The sequence below is a fragment of the Osmerus eperlanus genome, chromosome 4 (genome assembly GCF_963692335.1).
Source record: "Osmerus eperlanus chromosome 4, fOsmEpe2.1, whole genome shotgun sequence".
Taxonomy (NCBI): Eukaryota; Metazoa; Chordata; class Actinopteri; order Osmeriformes; family Osmeridae; genus Osmerus; species Osmerus eperlanus.
In genome coordinates, this window is record NC_085021.1 from 7,916,839 (window position 1) to 7,942,946 (window position 26,108).

The 26,108-nt window shown below is 41.9% G+C and overlaps 2 protein-coding genes across 5 annotated transcripts in view; one reads left to right on the forward strand and one right to left on the reverse strand.

Annotated features, from left to right (window-relative positions):
* Positions 1-498: 498 nt before the first annotated feature.
* Positions 499-4,191, reverse strand: LOC134018524 (uncharacterized). 4 transcript variants are annotated; one of them, XM_062458515.1, is made up of 12 exons: positions 3,817-4,191; positions 3,463-3,533; positions 3,199-3,375; positions 3,047-3,108; positions 2,878-2,964; positions 2,749-2,790; positions 2,507-2,680; positions 2,392-2,427; positions 1,738-2,293; positions 1,553-1,668; positions 1,345-1,456; positions 499-1,250 (listed from the first exon to the last, which is right to left on the reverse strand). In XM_062458515.1, exons 1-8 carry the CDS (start codon positions 3,972-3,974, stop codon positions 2,392-2,394), a joined length of 807 nt encoding a protein of 268 aa, XP_062314499.1. In that variant the 5' UTR covers positions 3,975-4,191; the 3' UTR covers positions 499-1,250; positions 1,345-1,456; positions 1,553-1,668; positions 1,738-2,293. The 4 variants fall into 4 exon arrangements, with proteins under 4 accessions (XP_062314499.1, XP_062314496.1, XP_062314497.1 ...); XM_062458512.1 differs by having other exon boundaries at positions 1,738-2,680; XM_062458513.1 differs by lacking the exon at positions 1,553-1,668 and having other exon boundaries at positions 1,738-2,680.
* Positions 4,192-4,249: 58 nt separating this feature from the next.
* The window catches only part of LOC134018527 (rhamnose-binding lectin-like), a 33,180-nt gene continuing 11,321 nt past the window's right edge, over positions 4,250-26,108 (forward strand). The window contains 9 exon segments of the mRNA XM_062458519.1: positions 4,250-4,442; positions 5,941-5,970; positions 6,058-6,102; positions 6,220-6,261; positions 6,264-6,351; positions 6,441-6,550; positions 6,631-6,675; positions 6,795-6,930; positions 10,720-10,829. Of these exon segments, the coding sequence (XP_062314503.1) occupies positions 4,409-4,442; positions 5,941-5,970; positions 6,058-6,102; positions 6,220-6,261; positions 6,264-6,351; positions 6,441-6,550; positions 6,631-6,675; positions 6,795-6,930; positions 10,720-10,829 (640 nt within the window). The 5' untranslated portion in view covers positions 4,250-4,408.

Here is a 26,108-nt window from a genome sequence, read left to right on the forward strand (position 1 = left end):
ACTGCTCACTATACATTGTTATCACATATAACTAGACCCACTGTCATTATTTAAACGTTTGTGATCATTAATTTCAATGATTTTGGATAAAAAATGATTTTTAGATGATGTTGCTATCATTAGATAATTTACAGTTTCCCATAGACTATAAGGCTATATATAAAATGATAGAATATTAGGGCCACAGAGGGGAAAAAAAAACAAGTCATAATATTGTAACCAGTTGTTTTAAAGGAGGACAGTTGTTAAAATGACAGATGTGGGGCATTTCGTGAAATTGTACTTCAGTATGGTTTCATAAACAAAGACATGCTGATGTGCCAGAATATTAAGTATCACATTGTCATAAGTATCAAAACTGTAAAAACAATATGTAGCTTTTCTGCAGAAAGAACCAGCCTCATAAATTTATGACTTTATCCTTTTTCTTCAGTGTGGCCCTAGTACTCTGTCATATAAACAAATACACATTCCATATGAATATAAAAACACAATGTGTAACATTATGTTCCTTTATTGAATAAGGACAAAACAAAGCAGGTAAACCATCAGCTCCTTTCGAAACTGAAGTCACAGTGACTCTACAAGATGGAAAGCACAGAATCCAAGCATATTATACAAAATGATACATACACATTCAAAGGTCTGTATATAACACACCCTGCATGTCTGCACACTAAAATAAATGCAGGACAAATCCATACACATCAACTGAACAGACAAATGAATGGATGCAGTAGCCTCCCTGCAGCCTTGTATTACACACAGTATACCGCACAAACATCATAAGAGGCCAAATTCGTAAAAAAACGAACCCAAAAAAACCCAAATTCCTCTGCCACCGCAGGACATATTTAACCAAAATTGAAAGCACACATACTAACTAAAATAATTCAACACATATTGGTCCCTCAGCAGCCGACCACTGTCGTCATCAGGGAAGATTGCCGGATTGTCCCAGTCCATGGCTGGTGGCACTCTGGGGGCCCTCTCCTTCCTCAGGCAGGCCACATTGTGGAGGACAGCACAAGCCACAGTAATATCACATGCCCTAACAGGGCTGACCCTTAATTTGTGAAGGCAGTGAAAGCGTGCCTTCAGGAGGCCAAAGGTCATTTCAACTCTGGCCCTGGTCCTGGCATGGGCATGGTTGTAGGCCTGCTGTGCTTCCTGGGGGTCTGTGAAAGGTGTCAGGAGAAAAGGCTGGCAGCCATACCCCCTGTCTCCCAGCAACACACCAGAGAATTCACCTGTCAACACAAAATCTCATCATTACTACCTCATAAACACAGTGATATTCTTGACACAGCCATGATGGTTATAAATAGGGGTTGTGTGGCTTACCTTGTGATAGGCACTGATAGATTTCAGAGGCCCGAAAGATTCTGGAGTCATGGACTGAGCCAGGCCATTTTGCCACAACATTGCTGATCACACAGTCAGCATTGCAGACCATCTGAAATCATAAGATGAGGAATATTACACCAATCAATGCACATCACTGGCAATGCAGAGTGTTCGTCAATGGACAATATCAAAAAGTTATGTTCACCTGAACATTAATGCTGTGAAAGGATTTCCTATTCACAAAATCGGCCTCATGGGCACCTGAGGGGGCTTTTATCCTTATGTGTGTGCAGTCCACTGCACCAATGACATTGGGGAAACCTGTCACACAAAGTAATGAGTATCCTACTATGTGTTAACAGTTGTCCTGTAATTTGTAGATCCTCTTACCTGCAATCCTATAGAACTCCTCTTTGATGTCACAGAGTCTTCTGTGGCCAGGGAAGGAGATGAAGACATCTGCTAATGCTTTGATAGCCAGACACACACTCCTTATTGTGTGGCAAATTGTGGCCTTGTTCAGCTGTTCTGCATCCCCCACTGAGTACAGGAAGGCTCCACTAGCAAAAAAGCGCAAGGCCACACAAACCATTTGCTCCACACTCAGTGCATGGCTCCGTGCAGTGCGGTGCTTAATCCTGGGACCCAGTAGTCTGCATAGATACCTGATGCCATCTGCAGAAAACCTGTATCTTTCATATAGATGGTCATCAGGGAAGGCCAGTGGGTCCAACCGGTCCCTGAAGACCCTTTCTCGCCTGAAGGCTCTCCTCAGCACAAGTGCTTCTTCATCCACCACATCTCGCACGAATGGGGCATGCCATTGTCAGAGCAGAAAGGAACACACAATTTTGGGCCTTCATATAGGCTAGTGGCCACACCTGGTGCTGGGGGGGTGGGCAAAAGAGGGCGATGCCTTATAACGATGACTTGGTTGTACTGATTGCTGGGAAAATAAAAAAAACCTTAGAAAGATGCCACCGTCCTGTGTGCTCACAATAAGAGCTCATATGTCATGGCTCACTTGACTTTACGAGAATATACCTAATTTTTATTTTCAGCTGTGTCATCTTCTTGGAGCTGGGGGAGGAAAGAAAAATAATGATTAATACATTTGTGTTACAGTTAGCATACAGTGTACATTGAAGGCATATCTCACCTCCCTCTCAAGTTTTTTTATTTCAAGGTCCAGTTTCCTAATTGTCCTCTTTTTTATTTCGGACTCCAGTGCAAGATTTTCCATCTTTTTCTTCTTGTACTGAATGTCTATGTCTGCCAGTTCTATTTGGCGCCGGAGGTGGTTGCCATACAACTTTCTGATAGCTTGTGAGCTCTGTGAACACAAGACAATTAGCGCAGCTGGAATTTGGCAGGATGTGGTGTCCTTTTATTAATACGCACTATGTTGCCAGGCTGGTTTTCCCACTGTATAGCATCTGGGTCCTGTAAAAGAAATTAGATTTTTTGATTTTGATGAGGACTCCTCACCATTGTAGAGTAAATAGTACTTTCACAGTCTTAACATGATACCTCATGCCTTCTGGAATCCAGAGAGATGGTCTCCTCCTCATCATCGTCTCCATCATGTGCTGTTGCTGCTGCACTGGGGCCTTCACCCTATCACATTTAATCGGATTCATATTGAAGCTAGTAGACAAGACATGCCAGGCCTACAGTGTGCCTTTGATGGAGTACTCACTGGATCAGCATCGTCTGGTGCTTGTGCTGGTGGCTCTAACAGGAACACAGTGCTGCCAGACACTGCAAGGCAATAGGTAAACCAAAGTCAGACAGTCCAAATTGATTCAATATGAATGTGGTTGTATCCCATGTAGAGATGGAAGGACATACCTTGAATGAAGCGGGTGGCATCTTGGGAGGAACCTATGCTCGTCTCTTTCCCCCCAGGGATCCCCTCTAAGACGGGCCTGCCTTTATTTAGCTCCAAGGCCATGTCCTCTGCTGGGGTAAGGTCAGCCTTTGGTGACCCACCACCCGTGCCTTGTCTGTGGGTATTCTTTTTCACTGCTAAAACAGTACAGACAATGTGTGAGCAGGCACCTTCTGGGTACAATATATGCTTGTGCTTTGTTAAATATTAGTCAGGGACCATACCATTCTGCAGAATGTTCTTGTATTTGATTTTGACCTGCTGCCATGTCCGTTTTGGCCCGTTCATGTTTAATCTACACACACACACACACACATTTAATGGAGTCACACTGCAAAAAATTACTTGGTATTTTTGTCTTGTTTTCAGTAAAAATATCAAAAAATGTATCATAGCTTTATACAGTGTGATGGAGTTACTTTACACAATTTCACTCATATCTGCAGTGCATTTCAATTAAAAATTTAACCGTTTCATAATTACAGTACAACTGCATTTTTGGAGATGTGAATTAAATATTTGAATTGTAATTGTGATGTTTCAGCGGAGCGGTGAGTGTGTAATTGTGCACTACTTACGCATTCAGGCGGTCTGCAATACTTTGCCACGCTTTTTCTCTTTGCTTTATCACTGTGGCGGTGTTGCCTTTCTTCTTAATTATATCTTTTACCTCCTCGTATGCCTCCATGAGGATTTGTGCTTCCGACGGGGAAAAGTACGCGGCTCTAGTTGCCATGGTAAATCAGTTAATCTGTGATCTGTGGCGGGGTCTATTTGAGTGAGCCGTGAGCGCGCACCTATCCAGGATTGGTTTCACCTGGCTTAATGAATCCGTGTCTGCTCATCCTGGCTTGGTCTTTGTGCAACCAATTAAGCCTGGACGCACATGTTTTGGCTTCATTGAGCTCAGCTGAGTCATTTATCCCGGATGTCTTAATTCTACTTTTGTGCAACAGGCCCCAGGTAATTAGAATCTGGTGTTTTGGATTAGTGTTGAAATCAAAAACATGTCCCTCTGCAAATACAATGACTAGTTACACACCTACATATTCAACACATGCAGCTGCCAAATTGGGGATTTAACTTGCTATTTGTTCAAGAGTGGGAGTTAGCCTCTATTAAAACGGTGTCTGAGGAGAGGTTGTCATTCGTATAATATCTAGAAACACCATGAGTCTTCGTCTCACGCTGGGTGCTCTGATCTGTAAGTATCTGGTCTCTCTGGGGAGGGGGGCAGCTCCTTAGAGAGCTGAAAGACTAGTTTATATTTACATCATTAAAGCTTGTCAGTGTTTGATGTTGTAGAATTGGATTATGGTTTGTGACTGGATTCACTGTAAGGTAAATCCTATAGATCCCATTTTTTAAATGTAACCTTAAATGTTATGGAATGATCACAGTTCCATAGACAAACATTTCAAAGACTCTTGTTCAGAAGTTACTTGCTCTGAGATACTGTAATGAAGGGTGTATCTAACATTCCCACTTTTTGGATATTTGTACATTTTAAAGCAACTGTTTGTTTAAGATGCTAATCTTTGAGTGATTTTTGCATAACACCGAGTGTTACATATACACCCAATGCAGGCAATGACAATTAAATATGTGTAATACTTTATTGTATTAGTGTTACTCTAGGGCAGGGTTCTCCAATCCTGGTCCTCAAGGTCCCCTGTCCTGCATGTTTTAGATGTTTCCCTGCACATCTGTTTCAAATGAATGGGTTGTTATCAAGCTCTTTGGAAGCCAGGTAATGGCCATTCATTTGAAACGGGTGTGCTGGAGCAGGGACAATTCTAAAACATGCAGGACAGCGGCCCTCGAGGACCAGGATTGGAGAACCATGCTGTAGGGGGATAAATATTGGCCAAACAACTGACTGTTCCCCTACGGTTTAAAGGAAGAAGGGTACACTGAACTGTTGACATTAACCAAGTAATACCAATACCATTTGACTATGGGTTAAATCAGAGCAAGAATAGTCAAAGGTTAAATGGATATTTTAACAACAAGGAAAACATTTTACAAAATGAAGGTTTTAAATCTTACCTACTCCACCATGATTATTGTAAATCAGAGAGAAAACAAGAGGTGGATAAGGAGAAGGAGTAGGACAAGCCAGAGCTGAAGTCCTCAAGAGATGAAGAATTCACAATTCCCTTTATACACAAGAACAACCAATCACACCAAATCTTCACCTTTATCAACATATGACTAGCAATGCAACAGTAAGTTACACAATGAGGTGTGAGACATTCACATTTACATTTTGTCATTTAGCAGACGCTCTTATCCAGAGCGACTTGCATTAAGTACTAACATTCCCCCAAGGCAAGTAGGGTGAAGTGCCTTGCCCAAGGACAACAACGTCAGTTGGCATGACCGGGAATCGAACTGGCAACCTTCGGATTACTAGCCCGATTCCCTCACCGCTCAGCAACCTGACTCCTCAAGTAGAGACTCAGATTTTAGCATATGAGGTGTGGGCAGGGTGGCACCCAGCCTTGCATTACTATAATGAATTGTTAAAGTTTTGTTTATGAAATGTAAAGGGGTGTGGGTGAGTTTCCACAAATATCCAGATTGAGTTGTAGATGTTGCAACTGGGACTAAATCCAACTGTATACAATACTGTAGTAATGTTCACCGTCCGTATTTGACCAGCTGCCAGATTGTGATTGTGGTCTTTGTGTCTGTTTCAGTGATGGCATGTTGCATGTCTACAGGAGCAGGTAAAACTCAGAAGAACGTGATTGTCCAAGCGAGGATCTGTTTGTGAAAGTGTAAACAATTGACAATTATCATTTGTACCGTTTTAGAGACGACAGACATCTGCGAAGGTCAGCAGGCCACCCTGAACTGTGGTATGTTGCTACACTGTTACACTGTTACTGTTGTCCTGCCATACTGTTAGTTTCTCATTACATTCAAAAGTTACATTAACTTTAAGAGCATAAGAGTTAACGTCTTCCTGTTTCCAGGGAGTTCTGTGATCAACGTGGTCAGTGCTAACTATGGACGCACAGTGTGACCTGCATCTCTGGTCGTCCAGCCAATCAGATTAGCAAGACGGACTGCATCAACCCCACAACCTTCCCGTTGGTGGCAAGCATGTAAGACACACACACACACACACACACACACACACACACACACACGCTCTCTTGCACACATACTTATTTTGCTCCTTCCACCTTCCCAGATGCAATGCAAAGACAAGCTGTTCTCTGGATTCCTCCAACTCAGTGTTCTCTGAGCCCTGTAATGGAACCTACAAATACCTGGATGTTACCTACACCTGCATTCCCCCAAGTTAGTAGTGTGAGTGTGTGTGTGTGTGTGTGTGTGTGTGTGTAGACCGTAGACACTGATATTTATTTGTACTGTTTCAGTGAGGACAGTGATCTGTGAAGGTCAGCAGGCTACCCTAAACTGTGGTAGGTTGTTGCACTGAATGCGGTTACCCTGCTATACTGTTATAGTTCCACACTGCATACACTTAAACTACACTAACATTGATGGTAAGAAAGCAAAGGTATTTTCTTCCTGTTTCCAGGGAGTTCTGTGATCAACGTGGTCAGTGCTAACTATGGACGCATAGACAGTGTGACCTGCTTCTCTGGTCATTCAGGCAGTCAGATTAGCAAGACCGACTGCATCCTTTCCACAACCTTCAGGATGGTGGCTATTATGTAAGATGCGTGTGCACACACACACACACATACACATAGACACGCTCTCTCGTGCACACTTATTTTGCTCCTTCCACCTTCCCAGATGCAATGGAAAGACGCGCTGTTCTCTGGATGCCTCCAACTCTGTGTTCTCTGATCCCTGTATTGGAACCTCAAAATTCCTGGATGTGACCTATATCTGCGTTCCCACAAGTAAGTGATCTTTGCATCAGTGTGTGTGTGTGTGTATATTTGATTCTGGCACATTTTCTGTTTCAGTGAGTATTGTTGGAGTGGACCCCTACTGGACCACTCCTTAACGACTTCTGCAACAGCCTGGACCTGGATGTGAACCTGTTCCAATGACGAAGACTAATTTAATACTGAATAAATTCCTACATTTACATGTATCGGTGTGTTTTGGTTGTTTCCAGACACAGTCATAAACACATCAGGTCAGTGAGAAGCACATCAGGGTCAAGATGATCAGTGATACAGGAAGCACTTGGTTTATTAAACCCACTGAGACCAAAGAAGTCCAGAGCAAAGCTCTGAGTAAAAAAACAACTTGGTTTCAAATACTTTTCCCAGGCATCACCACATCCTTAATAATCCTGTTTTCTTAATCAAGTGTTCTTATGCAAAATGTAGACCCATATGAAATGTTAACAGGAAGGTTTAGCAGATAATATTGACAGTACACCAATTCATTTTCTCATGACGTGTTAGCTGTGCTAGAAACCCTTTTAACCCTTCTCCGCTCAGTGAGCTGTGTAGACATTCTAGCACGCTGGGTCTGTTGACCAGACGCATCACACAACACCTGTCCTCTATGAATACAATGACTAGTTACACAACAACATATCCAACACATGTAGCTGCCAAGTGGGAGATGCATCTTGCTGTTCGTTAATGAGGGTGAAGTTGAGTTATTTGTATAATATCTTGAAACTCCACGTGTCCTCGTCTCACACTGGGTGCTCTCACCTATTTGATACTGTAATATGTTATGATATTACATGCTGCTTGATCTGAGCTCCCTCTCTCCTGCCTCAAGTGATACTCTTATGTTTCTCCCTTCAGCTCAGTTTAGCCCATAAAACTACTGTTAGTGATGATTGGCATGAATGCATACAAAACTGTATTAAACACATGTCAGAGAAAAGTTCAATAAAACGTATTCCAACACATTATTGCAGTATCTGAGCTCATTGATGTCAGGAACAGAGTTTGTGACTGTGTTCATATGTACAGTAAGTGTGGGGGTGCAGTAGGGTTAAATGGTGTACAGCACCAAATGATTCATTATTTGTTACTGTACTGAAGCATTTTTACTTGTACTTTACTGTTTTAATTATTAGTTGATGTTACATGTAAAGGGTGAGGTATCATGACAAGTGAAACACCTGACACACAGAGAGGTTCTGATTAACCAATCATTGCTACGTGTTAAAGCATAACAGTTAATTTTTGCTACTCATTTGATTACTAACATAATATTATGTCAACTTTAGAAATACTGACAGAATAATCACGTGCAAATACAGTCACTGTAAGAAAATCACATTTAACAATAGATACAGACATGAGCACATCAGAGTACACTGACTGGTATCCACATAAAATAAACACAGCACAAAGGCTGGTCTATATAAGAGACCAGACGGAACAATATGATTAAATAGAAAATAATCTGTGACGAGAGTTTGTTTGTGATAGAGTTGTGACACAACAGTGCAAATCCACAGTTAACAAACCAAAAATGGTGTACTCAGCATCAGAGAATCACGAAGGTTTGGCACCAAGTATCAGGAACTGGAAAACAAACACAAAGGCCCAGTTTCCCAGACATGGATAAAGACTTGTTGTAGACTGATTATTTTTTTCATTAGAGATCTTCATTTTTCTCTTACATTTACATTTAGTCATTTAGCAGACGCTCTTATCCAGAGCGACTTACAGTAAGTGCAGGGACATTCCCCCGAGGCAAGTAGGGTGAAGCGCCTGCCCAAGGACACAGTGTCACTTTGCACGGCCAGGAATCGAACCTGCAACCTTCTGATTAATAGCCCGATTCCCTAACCACTAAACCATCTGACCCCCTCTTAGCATGTAAGACACACACACAGACAGACAGACAGACAGACAGACACACACACACTAAGACAGACAGACAGACAGACAGACAGACACACACACACACACACACACTAAGACAGACAGACAGACATGCTCTCTCACTCACATTTTTCTCCTCCCACCTCTCCAGATGTGATAAAAAGAAAAGCTGTTCTCTGGTTGCCTCCAACTCTGTGTTCTCTGATCCCTGTTATGGAACCTACAAATAACTCGATGTGACCTATATTTGCGTTCCCACAAGTAACTGATCTTTACATCAGTTTGTGTGTGTGTATATATTTGACTCTGGCACACTTTCTGTTTCAGTGAGTATTGTTGGGTAGAAGTGGACCACTCCTGGAACAGGACCTGGACCTGGATGTGAACCTGTTCCAATGACGAAGACTAGTTCAATATTGAATACATTTATTTACATCCATTTACACCACATCCTTAATTATTTTGTTTTCTTAATCTAGTGTTTTTATGCAAAATGTAGACCCATATGAAATTTAGTGTTTATTTAACAGGAAGTCTTGTTAGCAGAGCATATTGACAGTACACCTATTCATTTTCCTTTTACAGTTTTTTTCAACTGCTTACACACAAAATACGTACTTGTTACAGTGGTGGGTTGTGGTGGAAATTTGGAATACAGTTATAATGTGTGTGTTTTATATATGAGGAATGTGTTTTAAGGGAAGTCTAAAAGTTGGTTAAGAAGCTTGATACAGTGAAAGTTGATTCAACTAATTTGGTAGAGATGCCACCTGTAGTTTTATAACACCTAACTAGGAGACGTGAAGTCTAGGGACGGGAAGTCTGGGTGACCTTGGAGAGTTCTTGTCACCTGGGGAGGAAGAGATAGCTGGGAACTGATAAAGCTGCTCTGACCCTTCCTGTTGCATGGGTGGTGTTAATTAAATACTTGTTTGAAGTTGCCCACACAAAGGACAGTTGACCATTTGACTGATCAACTTCTGTGGCTTTAGTATCTATTGATTTGGGGAGAGATGCCACATCAAAGAACTGTGGGACAAATGGTATGGAGATGTATTGTTTCAAACTGTCACTGAGTTGAGTTAGCCAATCACAGAGTTTGCTACATTGATGGATTGACCTTATAGAATGCCATTTGATCTAAAGTTTATATAAGGTAGCGTTTATGATTGTTCTTCATCACTTTTGCGAACGATCTGTGGCTAGCACCTCCTTCGTTAGACTGATCACAAAGTACTTTGTTAAATCTTATGCTAATGTGCAAGCTAAATAAATTAAATTGAAACCGCCATCTCTTGACTATTCAAATCTACACAGTGCCACTAGAATTATTCCACAACAGGGTATAATTTGAACCTTTACTGTAGAAATGATAACAGGTATGTAACAATCTACTATAGTGTAAACATGTTTTAATGTGCACATAATAACTGTTTCATTTTGTTTCAGATACTTTACACTGGCTCCCTGTTACCTTCAGAATTGACTTTACTGTAAGGTCCTTCCACGATCTCTCAATCATCGGTGTGACCTGCATCTCTGGTCATTCAGGCAATCAGATTAGCAAGACTGACTGCATCCTTTCCACAACCTTCCAGATGATGGCTATCATGTAAGATGCGTGTGTACACACACACACACATTCTCTTTCTCTCTCGCACACTTATTTTGCTCCTTCCACCTTCCCAGATGCGATGGAAAGACCAGCTGTTCTCTGGATGCCTCCAACTCTGTGTTCTCTGATCCCGGTTATGGAACCTACAAATACCTGGATGTGACCTATATCTGCGTTCCCACAAGTAACTGATCTTTACATCAGTTTGTGTGTGTGTATATATTTGACTCTGGCACACTTTCTGTTTCAGTGAGTATTGTTGGGTAGGAGTGGACCACTCCTGGAACAGGACCTCGACCTGGATGTGAACCTGTTCCAATGACGAAGACTAGTTCAATATTGAATAAATGTATCCATTTACACCCCATCCTTAATTATCTTGTTTTCTTAATCTAGTGTTTTTATGCAAAATGTAGACCCATATGAAATGTAGTGTTTATTTAACAGGAAGGCTTGTTAGCAGAGCAAATTGACAGTACACCTATTCATTTTCCTTTTACAGTTTTTTTTCAACTGCTTACACACAAAATACGTACTTGTTACAGTGGTGTAACAATCAGGTATGTAACAATCTACTGTAGTGTAAACCTGTTTTAATGTGCACATAATAACTGTTTCAGTTTGTTTCAGCTACTTTACACTGGCTCCCTGTTACCTTCAGAATTGACTTTACTGTAAGGTCCTACCACGATCTCTCAATCACCCTGGGATCTGCGACGGTGACCCCTTCATCCTCTGCCAGGAACCTTGGGGTTACCATGGATTATGAGCTCTCCCTCACGGACCACATTGCTGCAGTCTCCCGGTCGTGTAGATTCACCCTCTACAACATCCGGAAGATCAGGAGATACCTGTCTGAGCATTCAACCCAGCTGCTAGTCCAAGCACTTGTTCTCTCAATGTTGGACTACTGCAACTCGCTTCTCGCCGGTCTCCCAGCATGCGCAACCCGCCCTCTCCAGAGGATTCAAAACGCAGCGGCCCGCCTGGTCTTCAACCTACCCAGACGCTCCCATGTTACCCCACTCCTCATGTCCCTTCACTGGCTACCCATCACGGCCCGTATCAGATTCAAGACCCTGGTACTGAACTTCCGAGCGGTGCAATGCTCCACAACATAGCTGTGAGAGCTACAGCACCCTTGGGTCCTCATGAAGAGCAGTTGGAGGAGGACGGTGAGGAAGAATGAGATGGGCCCCCCCTGCAGAACCACGATCCCCGGCATGTCCAGTATGTTGCTGGCTTTGAAGCACGGCAACATCTCATCAACGATTTTTTTGTGTAGGCTATCTTCAATGGCTTTTATGATTTTTGTATGAGTTTTCACTCCCTCCCAGCCCCTTCACCCTGTGTGACTTCCCAGTCAACACTGTGGAGACTTCATTTGGGCGCTACCATCTCCCAACATCAGGCCCGGCTCTGCCACCAGCCTCTTCATCCACCGGGCTTGGCGTGCTACCAGCCCTATAATTCTAATAAACATCTTCAATGTTCAATTATTGTTGTGTTATTGCACTCGTAAAAGCGTTTTGTTAATGCACTTCTAGTTACTATTGCACATTACAACAGCCATGTTTAAATGTTATAGTATTTTTAATAAGAGTGACATTTGTTTGTTAAATCTACCTTAGTTTATTGCATGCGCCAACCCACAAAATCAAATTATTTTGTGTAACCAAAATTTACTTGACAATAAACCATATTCAAACCGTATTTGGACCAATCATCACCTCCCATGGCTTCTCCTACCACTGCTACGCTAACGACACGCAGCTGTACCTGTCGTTCCCCCCGACCGATTCGGGGATCTCAGCTAGGATTGAGGCCTGCCTCACAGACATCTCCGCCTGGATGACCGAGCACCACCTCCAGCTGAACCTCGCCAAAACAGAGCTTCTCATCATCCCGGCCAAACCCTCCATCTCCCACGATCTCTCAATCACCCTGGGATCTGAGACGGTGACCCCTTTGTCCTCTGCCAGGAACCTTGGGGTTACCATGGATGACGAGCTCTCCCTCACAGCCCACATTGCTGCAGTCTCCCGGTCGCGTAGATTCACCCTCTACAACATCCGGAAGATCAGGAGATACCTGTCTGAGCACTCCACCAGCTGCTAGTCCAAGCACTTGTCCTCTCCAAGTAGGACTACTGCAACTCGCTGCTCGCCGGTCTCCCAGCATGCGCAACCCACCCTCTCCAGAGGATTCAAAACGCAGCGGCCCGCCTGGTCTTCAACCTACCCAGACGCTCCCATGTTACCCCGCTCCTCATGTCCCTTCACTGGCTTCCCATCACAGCCCGTATCAGATTCAAGACCCTGGTACTGAACTTCAAGTCCCGCCATCTACGGTCTTCTTTTGACAACCGTCTGGTGGTCCCACCGCTCAAGAGCGCCCGGTCCCAACACAAGCTCTTCTCCTGTCTGGCCCCCCAATGGTGGAATCAACTCCCCACCTCCATCAGAGACACTGACTGTCTCCCCACCTTCAAGAAAAGGCTCAAGACGCACTTGTTCCAGGAGTACAACGGTACTTAGGAATGATTTGCTGGACCTAATGTTAGTTTCCTCCAGGATCACAATGACTCGTATTGAGAGACTTGTTGCTCTTGTTGGTTAGCTGTAACGGATTTAAATTATTGTACTCGCTGTGAAATATTTTACTGTCGATTGCTTTTCTACAGGTACACTCTTGCACTTTTTGAGGTTCATGTTTAATTGTAACTTGTTTACAGTTTTTTTCAAATGCTTACACATTTTTTTTAAACTTGTGCTCTTCTTTTCAAAACTTAACACACAAATCCAACAATTGCACACACAAAATGCTAAATGCCTCGCTTCTCTTGCAAAATGAAGCACTACAATCAAAGTATCACAAACACGTCTCAAAAGCACACATTTGTCTCATGTTGCAAACACTTTTGCCATTATATTACATTTTTGGATATATCATATACACACAGTTATTCAAAACCTAAAGCTCTTCTTTCATGAGCTCCTTTGTTCATTTCTGTACAAGATTGAAAGTAAATGGCAGAGATGATGAAAAATTCATGGTAAACACGAAAACAAGATTGAAACCAAACTTATTTTTTTTACTATAAGCATTTGTGGTTGTGAATACAGTATTACACAGTACAAAAGAAAGAGTGTAGTAGGACAGAAACCAAACCTAATTTTGAAAAAGGTGATTACGGAATGGTGTGTCTGTGTGTGCCATGAACTGTTCATTTTGCAAAAGATTGGAGGTGTTCTGCTACTTGTGTGTCTAGTTGTGTGAATCGTGTGTTGTGTTTTGACAAAGTGAGCCCTGTTTTCAAAATTGTGCTTACAGTTTTTCTCGATTGGTTACACACATTTTCTGAATGCATACCTCATACTCTCAGAACTCTACACACAAATAAAAAAAACACACACACAATGGGCAAAACCCCTCACTTCTCCTGCAAAATTAAACTTAACATTCAAAACAATGTTATTTAATCTCAAAATGGTATTTTGTTTTCAAATGACAAAAACAAACCATCATATGAATAGACATTTATAAGAACCATTTGAACACTGATGTGCTCAATATAAAACACTATGATGAATGGAAAACACTTCTTCTTCATTCATCATAGTGAGTTAGGCCTTTTTTTGTTCAGTGTTACATTTACTACAGACAGTACATACATAAGTGTGTTGTAAAATATTTGAGAATATTGTTTTTATACTCAGAACACAGAAATACACGGTAACAAATATATTTTACATATTTTTCCCAGAAAAACAATGTACACAGTGTACATCCCAACCAACACAAAGTTGCACGTACAGTGGTCTAAATACAAAACAACAGAATAATTTACTGTATAGTGTATACAGTTACATTATTATTATTTTTCTTTGTATTTGCCGTAATGTTATGGCGTTATTTTCTAGGACCATGTTCATGATTTCAGTTTCCTGTTCAGGAGACAGAAGACGTTCCCGACCACCTTGTGTTGGTAATCTTTCAGTTCTGCCAAACAAATAGTAAAATACTGTAAATACTGTGTAGGAATACAAAGTAGGAATACATTTTCCAAATACTTGAAACATTGTTTATTTTTACAGTCCTACAGAACAGTCCACAGGCAATACTGTACTACTGTACTCATTGAGTACTGTATTGATATGCAGTAGGCCTACTGCAATTTTGTATTGAGAGTAGATTTCTTACCTATTCTCATTTCGGAAAGTCCGGATGATGGTTGCTACAGTGTACCTGCTCAAATTTGGCTGTACTCTTTGCCCAGCCTCCCTCATTGTTAGACCATGGTTGACTTTATGGTCAACCAAAGCGGCTCGGATCTCATCAGAGATTATGGTCCTTGGCCTTCCTCATCCTCGTCCTCCCCGTCCTCCTCCTCTTACTCTCACTCCTCTGCCTCTGTTTCCAATGTTGGCATCCATTGCTCAAAAACAGAAAAGGTCACCTGTTGCCCTTTTACAGTTTTTCTCAATTGCTAAGACACATTTCTTGAATGTGTACTGTGTTTTCTCCAAACTCTAAACACACATCTTCATACTTACACTGTTTTGGCCAAACCCTTGACTTTTGACCCAAAATCAAACACTGTAGTCAAAACCATATTATCTGTCGTATAAACCTAACTTTGCATTCAAAATACACACAAAGCCCTCAAATAAGTTCAACCTTCTGAATACCCTTTAGACACTGATGGGCGGATTTGAAAACACTATTATAAAAAGGTTTTCAAGAACCATTGACTATAACATGTCCCTGAATTTTAGATATGTTACACCTCATGAGTTTGACATGTCATAAAACTCACAATTACTGCAATTGTCTTTCTTACAGGCTGTTTATTTTCTATTTACATTATACAGCAATTGCATTTTGAGCTATTGTTACTGTAGTGGTCACAGTATACAAATAGTAGTACTGTTAGTCAACAACACAAATGTATTGCTGTAAATTGTAATTTGGGGAACAAAGGCTAAGAAATCAAGGAAATAAACAAATATTTTTTACCTGGGTAACAGCGCTTGAGTACAGCACTGTTCATTGTGGGTCAGCATCCTATCTCTGACCAGGGTCAGGCCAGAGATTTTCCTCAACATCACAGGCAATGTTTTCTCTAGCCAAACAGCAGGGAAAATGCCCCTGAATGCCTGAGCCATCCATGACAAGACTCAAGAGCAATGTCCCCACAAACTTCTTCCATGGCTTGGAGAAGGTTGTTCTGTCATAGGGATTTCTGTCATAGTGTGGCATGGATCTTATTTGAGATTATTGTTCTTCTTCCTCTGCCTCTTCCTCTCCCTTGTCCACCTCCTCTCATTTGGACAATTATTCCTTTTCTTCTGATATTTGCATCCATGATTTCAAAGTACAGATGAGCTTACCTTTGTATTCATTCCAAACCCCTGATTGCTTGTTGAGTATATTTGCTTGTTAGTGCTTACACACTGTTTGAATTGCGCTGTTTTGGGTTTACTTATCAAATGGCAGTGTTTTCTGAATGACATAATGGTGATAATTGTGTCTTATAAAGTAAGAGGTGTGTTTAGACTTTTGCAAAGAAGTGTGAATGAACCTGAGAAATGTGTCAAAAAGGGTAAATTGTGTTTAAAGACTGGGGTACATGGTCTTTCTGCTGGGATTTGGCAAAATGGTTTTGTGGGGGTGGCTTACACATACCATTTTAGTGTGTTAGCAATCGAGAAAAACTGTATGCTAAAGCTCTGATTGCTAATTGTAAAACTGTGTGACAGGTGTTTGTCCATGCGATGAGTCAGTGTGCGTATTTGAATGGCAGTGTGTTCCTTGTGAAAACAAAAGATTTTCTTCATGAAAATTGTGCCAAATGCAGAGAATTGTGTGTAGTGTTTTGAAAAAAAGTGTGTTTTAGAACTGCAATTTGAGTGTAAAGCAGGAATTGTGCTTGTAGTTTAGCAGAATTGGTTCATGGGGTTGATGCATGAGTTACATGTTGTGGTCATTGTGTCTCAAGTACCAGTATTTGTGTGTAAACAATTGAGAAAAACTGTATAGGCCTATTCTAAAGCCATGATTGGTTGGTGTTGAGTAAAGCGTTGCGTGTTGCGTGTTGAGTGTTTGCACATGTGAGAAGTTAGTGTAAGGCACTGATGAATTAGTGTGGCATTTTGATTGGTTGTGTTTTACAGTTTTTTTGGATAGCTTACACACTAAAATTAAAAGTAGTACACTATTAGCAAAACTTTACACTCAAGAAGCAAAACATCAGCCCATATTTGCACAACTATAAGCACATTGTCAACCTCACACTTGTTGCAAAATTCTACACACAGTGATTTGCAAAACACTAAACACACTTAACATACATTACACACAAAAATCTATCATGAAGTCACTTCCTTGCAATACCAAAGCACTGACTGTCAAATTAACGCACCTTCCAACCAATTGGTTCAACACAGTCATCAGGTGTGCAAACACTTGTTTGCTTAATTGTAGACACACCAATCAGGTGTGTAAGCACTATAAAAAGCAGCAGGTGAGTTCATCGGTTTTTAAGCACAATGGAAAGAGTCAGAGAAAGAGTAAGACGGGGAGGAGAACGAGGAGGAGTACAAGGAGGAGGAAGAAGGGGAGGAAGAAGGGGAGGAAGAAGGGGAGGAAGAAGGGGAGGAAGAGGAATCAACAGAGGAAGAGGAAGAGATGGAGGCCATGCTGGAGGTAGAGGTAGAGGAAGAGGAAGAGGAAGACAAGAAGGTGCTCAAAGAGGACCGAATCTGACAAATGAGATCCGCGCAACACTGGTTGACCACGTTGTCAACCATGGCCTGACGCTGAGGGAGGCTGGACTGCGAGTACAGCCAAATCTAAGCCGATACACAGTGGCAAGTGTGATAAGAACATTTCGACTGGAAAATAGGTATTGTAAAAATATCATCATATCAAACACATCTGCACGGTTTCAGTAACTGCTTACAGTACTGTATTCTATGCACTATCAGCACTTCTGTTACCTTTTCCTGTGAAATTACTGTACTATTGTATACTGTTTTTTTTTCTACATAGGATTGAGGGTCAGGAACGACAAGGGGGAAGGCCTCCTATGTTCACAGAACAGCAAGAGAGGGAGATAGTAAACATGGTTTTGGCCAACAATTCTATAACACTCAATCAGCTCCAAACTAACATTGTCAATGACCACGCCAGTTTCAACGATATCCATCAGGTCTCAACATCAACACTGGCACGCATCCTAAAAAAAAAACATATTCAAATGAAGCAAATTTATCGAGTGCCTTTCGAGCGCAATTCCGAAAGGGTGAAACGACTGCGGCATGATTATGCAGAGGTATGTATTCACTTTAGCAGTGTGATCTTGCATACTGTCTCATAATCTTTTACTGTACTGTAATATGTATACTACATCTACACTGAACTACACAATTTTGCCTGACACTGTTCTTCAGAGAGTTTTACGAATGGATGGAGAGGAGATCCAGCATGAGTTCATTTACGTAGATGAGGCTGGGTTCAACCTGACGAGAGCACGAAGGAGGGGAAGAAACATCATTGGCCACAGGGCTATAGTCAATGTCCCAGGGCAACGTGGGGGTAATATAACACTCTGTGCAGCCATTACACAGAATGGGGTCCTCCACCGCCATGCCAATATGGGCCCTTACAACACAGCACTCATACTTACATTCTTGGACCAATTGCACAACATAACCGCAGCAAATCAAATCGATCATATGCAATACATTGTTGTCTGGGACAATGTGTCTTTCCACCGCTCTGCTCTGGTTCAGAACTGGTTTCAGCAACATCCACATTTCACCGTCCTATATCTTCCACCATACTCTCCATTCCTCAACCCTATAGAAGAGTTTTTCTCGGCATGGCGGTGGAAGGTATATGATCTCCGTCTCCAGGCTGAGGTACCCCTCATCCAAGCCATGGAGGAGGCCTGTGACCAGATGGAGGTAGCAGCAATGCAAGGATGGATTCGTCATTCAAGACGTTTCTTTCCAAGGTGTCTTGCTAATGACAACATTGCCTGCGATGTTGATGAAATTCTCTGGCCAGATCCAGCTAGGCGAAGAGACAATGTCTAGTTTTGTTGTGTTTGTTTTTTACAGTAAACTTACAGTACAATACGTAAAGTGACATTTTGTTACAGTATTATGAATCTCCATGTCAACATTTTGGGCGTGTTGAGAAATAAATGAGTTTCTTCAGTCTGCAACATTGGTCTTGTGTAGTGTTTGGTGAATTTACATGATATTTGTACTTTGTTGATGGTAGCCTACTCTAATCATAGGGAAGTAGAAGTGCTAAAAGTGTTTTGGGTTTATCACAGAAGAGTGTAACTTGTGCAAACAGAGTATAGTAATGTGAAACGTGTGTGTTTCATATGGTAACAAAGTGTGGTTTTTAAACAAAAGTGTATAGTTTTTACAAGAGTGTTTAATTATGCAAAGGATCTGTAGTGTTTTGCTAATTGTGTGTGTGGTTGTGCTAATTGTGTGTAGTGTTTTGAAAACACGGGCCCTGTTTTGAAAATCGTGCTTAAGCAATCCAAAAAAACTGTAAAAAGGAAATCAAGATGCTTCCCGTTAGAATTTTGTGTGTTACCTGAAGAATTGTGTGTTGTGTTTTGCAAAAAGTGTTTTATGAAATTGAAAACTGAGTCAAAGGCCCAAAATGTGTGTATGGTTTTGCAGATTTGAGGTGAGGTTCTGGTGTTTGAGTGTCAGGTTTCAGAAATTGTGTGAAAAGTAAGGAATTTGTGTGAAAGCATTTGAAAAAAACTGTAAGCAAACAAGTGTTTGCACACCTGATGACTGTGTTGAACCAATTGGTTGGAAGGTGCGGTAATTTGACAGTCAGTGCTTTGGTATTGCAAGGAAGTGACTTCATGATAGATTTTTGTGTGTAATGTATGTTAAGTGTGTTTAGTGTTTTGCAAATCACTGTGTGTAGAGTTTTGCAACAAGTGTGAGGTTGACAATGTGCTTATAGTTGTGCAAATATGGGCTGATGTTTTGCTTCTTGAGTGTAAAGTTTTGCTAATAGTGTACTACTTTTAATTTTTGTGTGTAAGCTATCCAAAAAAACTGTAAGACACAATTGTCACCATTATGTCATTCAGAAAACACTGCCGTTTGATAAGTTAACTCAAACCAGTGCAATTCAAACACCCTTAACAACCAATTATCCATGTGTAAGCACTAACAAGAAAATATACTCAACAAGCAATCAGGGGTTTGGAATGAATACAAAGGTAAGCTCATCTGTACTTTGAAATCATGGATGCAAATATCAGAGGAAGAGGCAGAATTGTCAGAATGAGAGGAGGTGGACAAGGGAGAGGAAGAGGCAGAGGAAGAGGAAGACGAACAACAATCTCAAATGAGATCCATGCCACACTATGACAGAAATCCCTATGACAGACCAACCTTCTCCAAGCCATGGAAGAAGTTTGTGGGGACATTGCTCTGGAGTCGTCAGGGATGGCTCAGGTATTCAAGGGCATTTTCCCTGCTGTTTGGCTAGAAAAAAACATTGCCTGTGATGTTGAGGAAAATCTCTGGCCTGACCCTGGTCAGAGACAGGATGCTGACCCAGAATAAACAGTACTGTAGCGTACTCAAGCCCTCTTACCCAGGTAAAAATGATTTGTTTATTTCCTTGTTTTCTTAGCCTTTGTTCCCTAAATTACAATTTAGAGCAATGAATTTGTGTTGTTGACTAACAGTAGTACTATTTGTAGACTGTGACCACTACAGTAACAAGAGCTTACTGTAAAATGCAATTTCTGTAAAATGGAAATGGAAATAAAAAGCCTGTAAGAAGGACAATTGCAGTATTTGTGAGTTTTATGATTTACATCATGTCAAACTCATAAGGTGGAATAATTCAGGGACACGTTATAGTCAATGGTTCTTGAAAAACTTTTTATAATAGTGTTTTCAATTCCTCCCAGCAGTGTGTAAAGGGTATTCAGAAGGTTGAATTTATTTGAGGGTTTTGTGTGTATTTTGAATGCAAAGTTAGGTTTATACGACAGATAATATGGTTTTGACTACAGTGTTTGATTTTGGGTTAAAAGTCAAGGGTTTGGCCATCTTTGGTCGTCCAGCCAATCAGATTAGCAAGACCGACTGCATCAATCCCAAAACCTTCCCGTTGGTGGCTACCATGTAAGACGCACACACACACACCATGTGAGACACACACACACCATGGACACACGCACAGACACTCACACACATATACTCACATTTTGCTCCTCCCACCTTCCCAGATGCAATGGAAAGACAAGCTGTTCTCTGGATGCCTCCAACTCTGTGTTCTCTGATCCCTGTTTTGGAACCTACAAATACCTGGATGTTACCTATGTCTGCATTCCCCCAAGTTAGTATTGTGTGTGTGTGTGTGTGTGTGTAGACCGTTGACACTGACACCTATTTGAACTATGACTTTTTCAGAGATAACAGTGATCTGAGAAGGTCTTGTGTGAATATGTGTAGGCATTTGAAAATTACATCAATTTGTACTGTTACAGTTTCAGAGACGACAGACATCTGTGAAAGTCTGTTTATAAATGTGTAAGCAATTGACAATGATCATTTGTACGGTTTCAGAGACGACAGACATCTGTGAAGGTCAGCAGGCCACGCTGAACTGTGGTATGTTGTTACACTGTTACACTGCTATACTGTTACAATGATAGTTATACTGTTGCAGTATCCATTACACTGCTACTCTGTTATACTTGTACTGTTATACTGTTGCTCTGCTTTACTGTTAGTTTCACACTGCATACACTTAAACTACAGAGTTTCATCAAAAGTAAGCGAGCATAAGAGGTAATAATGTCTTCCTGTTTCCAGGGAGTTCTGTGATCAACGTGGTCAGTGCTAACTATGGACGCACAGACAGTGTCACCTGCATCTCTGGTCGTCCAGCCCATCAGATTAGCAAGACCGACTGCATCAACCCCAAAACCTTCCCGTTGGTGGCTACCATGTAAGATGCGTGTATACACACACACACACACGCTCTCTCGCACACACTTATTTTGCTCCTTCCACCTTCCCAGATGCGATGGAAAGGCCAGCTGTTCTCTGGATGCCTCCAACTCTGTGTTCTCTGATCCCTGTTATGGAACCTATAAATACCTGGATGTGACCTATATATGCCTTCCTCTCATGAGTGGTCTTTACATCAGTCTCTGTATGAGGGTGACATTATGTGTGTATATATTTGACTCTGGCACATGTATTCCTCTTTCAGTGAGTATTGTTGGGTAGAAGGAGTGGACCATTCCTGGAACAGCCTGGACCCGGGGGTGAATCTGTTCCAATGACGAAGACTAATTCAATATTGAATAAATTCCTCCATTTGCATGCATCAGTGTGTTGTGGTTATTTCCAGACAGGTCAGTCAGAAACACATCAGGTTCAAGATGATCAGTGATTCAGGAAGCACTTGATTTACTAAACCCACTGAGACCAAAGAAGTCTAGAGCAAATCTCTGAGTTAAAACAAACACAACTTGGTTCCAAATACTTGTCCCAGGCATCATTACATCCTTAACCCTTGTGTTCTCTTCGGGTCATTGTGACCCTTCAGTCATTGTGACCCACCGTCGTATTGCGACAACTTTACCTCATACAAAAATAAACTGTCTTCGACCCCCCACAGCACGAAGGTTAAAAGTTGTCGCAACACATTTACATTTAGTCATTTAGCAGACGCTCTTATGCAGAGCGACTTACAGTAAGTACAGGGACATTCTCCCCCAGGCAAGTAGGGTGAAGTGCCTTGCCCAAGGACACAACATCATTTGGCGCAGGTGGGAATCGAACTGGCAACCTTCAGATTACTAGCCCGACTCCCTCACCGCTCAGCCATCTGACACAACGATGGGTCATTGTGAACCTTCGGGTCATTGTGTCCCGAAGGCAGCACAAGGGTTAAGAATCCTGTCAAATAAAAAAAAACGCTTAAAAAGGGCATACCCAAAGTATATTGAAAGCTGTTCTTGAACCATTTGGCGTACATGCATGATTGTGGTCTCTTTTGAAAGGTGACTGTATATAAAGGTATTTCCCCTGTTGTCAGGACCCCTGTAAGTCTTACTGGTTTTGTGTAATAGAAGCTTCAACACAAGGAAATTTAACGTTTTTATTTCCGCCTGGATTTTGTTTTAAAAACACGTGCCTGAAGAGGCCTAGAGGTGGTATGTATTAGCTGGAAGACAGAATTGTACCACAGCATGAAGCCTTATCTAATTCAAGTCAAAATTATTTTGGAGACTCCAAAAGGACCCTTGGTAAGCAAGGTCAAATACTTGGATAAAAGGATAAAATGTATTATTTTTCATAATTGTTATCTCTAATGAAAGGTGGTACTTAGAACTATCATATATTATAGCTACATCCCCCATTACTATTGCTGAAACACAAAAACTGAAGCATGAACACATTGGAGTGCTATGGAAAGGGTATGGAAGCTCCTATTGGGTGAAATGAGGTGTCAATCGAAAGGTCAGAGTGTAGTGGCCATTTTAAGCCTATTCTTTCGTAGATATTCAGAAGCTAACTGACTTTATGACCAATTGAACTTGAGTGACTGCACTGTTCAGTTGGCGAAGTCAGAATGATGCAACAAGAGATTATGGCTATTTCTGGATGTAATACATTGTTTTGGATGAAATACATTACATGGCTAGATAGTTTGGACCTTTGGGAATGTAACCAGACAATTTTTTCTCAGACCGGCCCACCACAATCGGTCAGATGGAGGGGTGGAGCCTGTTAAGAGATGTGATTGGGCCAGCCCACTGTCAGTATGGAAAATGAACCAATGGGCCGCTGTCCCCATAGATATATATAAAGACTAGATGTCTTACGGCGGAGTCTAGAATGCATACTTCTATTCAATTTTTTTTAAATAACATAATTATTCATAAGTATGCAGTGGCATAACAACATCTCTGACGTTGATAACAAACCAAACCGTTTAAAATCGGTTGAAAATTGAGCCTGTAAAAATGAAGGGTTCGAAACCACTTGTAGGGGACAGGGAAGAGACCGGAAACACAGACTTAAGCAAGCCCACAGGCTTAGGGAGCTGGCCAGGACGAGGGGCGACTGGTCTCTGCTCTAGCTTCATACACATGTCCCGACATGTATGACATGTCCAGTTCGATGGCAATAATAGCACTCCCGCTCTTCACCTGTGCGAGGTGGGAGGGCTGCGAAACCATGCTTAAACTGGGGGCTGTGTGAGGGCCCCGGGTGGGGGCGCAGCGGGTCCTACTCTGTAGGAGGGGGAGTAAACACTGTCTTGTGGGTCAGAACGAACTCATCAGCCAAAACTTCAGCCTAGGATAAGGACGCAACCTTGTGTTCCGTTACATAGACCACTAACCGGTCAGGCAGGCTGTTCTTAAATTCTTCGACTAAAACCAAGTCACGGAGAGAAGCAAAAGAATCACAACCAGTGGCCAGACACCATCTGTCAAATAAGATTTCCTTCTCTCATGCAAATTCCACAAACGTTTTGTTTGGACTTTTCTTGTGGTGTCTAAATTTCTGGCGATAGGCCTTGGGCACCAGCTCATACGTCCATTGAAAGGCAGCCTTCACACAGTCAGTTTTCACGCTTTCCTCGAGAGGCAAAGCCGAAACCACTTCCTGGTCTTTACCTGTCAGCCTGCACTGCAGCAAGAGAGCCCACATCTCTCTAGGCCAATTCAGTGAGGCTGTAATGCGCTCAAACACGCTAAAGTATGAGTCAACCTCCGACTCTTGAAACAGCGGCACTAGGGCAATTTTCCTGGTAATGTCAAACTGGGCAGGCGGAGCACGAGGCTGCCCAGGATCAGACATGGACAATAGAGTCGATCGCACCTGAACCAAAGCTATCTTCTAACTTGCTATAAGCTAACTTGCCCTCAAGTTCAAGCTTCTACACCTCGAATTTATACTCGTATTCTGCCTTCCTAGCGTGCTCTTTGTCGAGCTTCTCCATCTGGAGACGGGAAATGCGGACTTTAATATAGGAGCCCTCTCCTGAGCCCGCCATCGACAGGGACTGGGGGTCGAACCGAGGCAAAGTAAACGGGGTTTTGACTTCCTCCGTGACTGACTCATCCTGTTTCTCTTCCTCACTGCTCTCAGGGGAAGGCAGCACCTTCTTTTCTGCAAGTGCCTCACAAACACCCTGCTTGAGCACAGCCTTGACTTGGCTATTGGCTATAGGCAGACCATAATGGTCAATCAAAGCACACAGGTCAGCCTTACAGCATTGTTCCAGCAGTTCGCTGGATAGTGCATCCAAAAACTGCTGTACTCTTGTTGGAGCCATGACCAGAACACAAAACACGAAAACACACAACCCTGTCGCTGTCGACACTGAAGAAACTGGGCAGCATTTCCCCAAAGCATCGTAAGCCAAAGTTGATCGTAGAATCCGTCGTACGATGGATCTTAGTTTTACTGGCCGTTTCCCGAAGCCATCGTAGCTAAAGAGGCTCTTGAAAATGCTCATAGATTAACGAGAGCTCCAGATCAGTCGTAGATCGCCAAGTGCCTCTTACGTAAGCAATGAGACTCAGTGGAGACACACGTAGGCCGACCATGAAAACTACATTTAACTAATGCTGAAAGGTACTTCAGATGGAAAATAAGATTATTTTTATACAATTCACGCTGGAACTGGGATATTTGTTAGTGAACCATACAAGTTTAAGTGTCGAAAAAATATCTGAATATGGTTTATTGTCAAGTAAATTTAGGTTACACAAAATAATTTGATTTGGTGGGTTGGCGCATGCAATAAACTAAGGTAGATTTAACAAACAAATGTCAGTCTTATTAAAAATACTATAAAATTTAAATATGGCTGTTGTAATGTGCAATAGTAACTAGAAATGCATTAACTAAACGCTTTTACGAGTGCAATTACACAACAATAATTGAACATTGAAGATGTTTATTAGAATTATAGGGCTGGTAGCACGCCAAGCCCAGTGGATGAAGAGGCTGGGCAGAGCCGGGCCAGATGTTGGGAGATGGTAGCGCCCAAATGAAGTCTCCACAGTGTTGACTGGGAAGTCACACAGGGTGAAGGGGCTGGGAGGGAGTGAAAACTCATACAAAAATCATAAAAGCCATTGAAGATAGCCTACACAAAAAATCATTGATGAGATGTTGCCGTGCTTCAAAGCCAGCAACATACTGGACATGCCGGGGATCGTGGTTCTGCAGGGGGGGCCCATCTCATTCTTCCTCACCGTCCTCCTCCAACTGCTCTTCATGAGGACCCAAGGGTGCTGCAGCTCTCACAGCTATGTTGTGGAGCATTGCAGTTACTGCAATAACTGCACAACATTTCGACGGGTGAAACAGAAGACTTCCAGCAGACTTGTGGATATTATTATTATTATTATTTGTTACTGTAC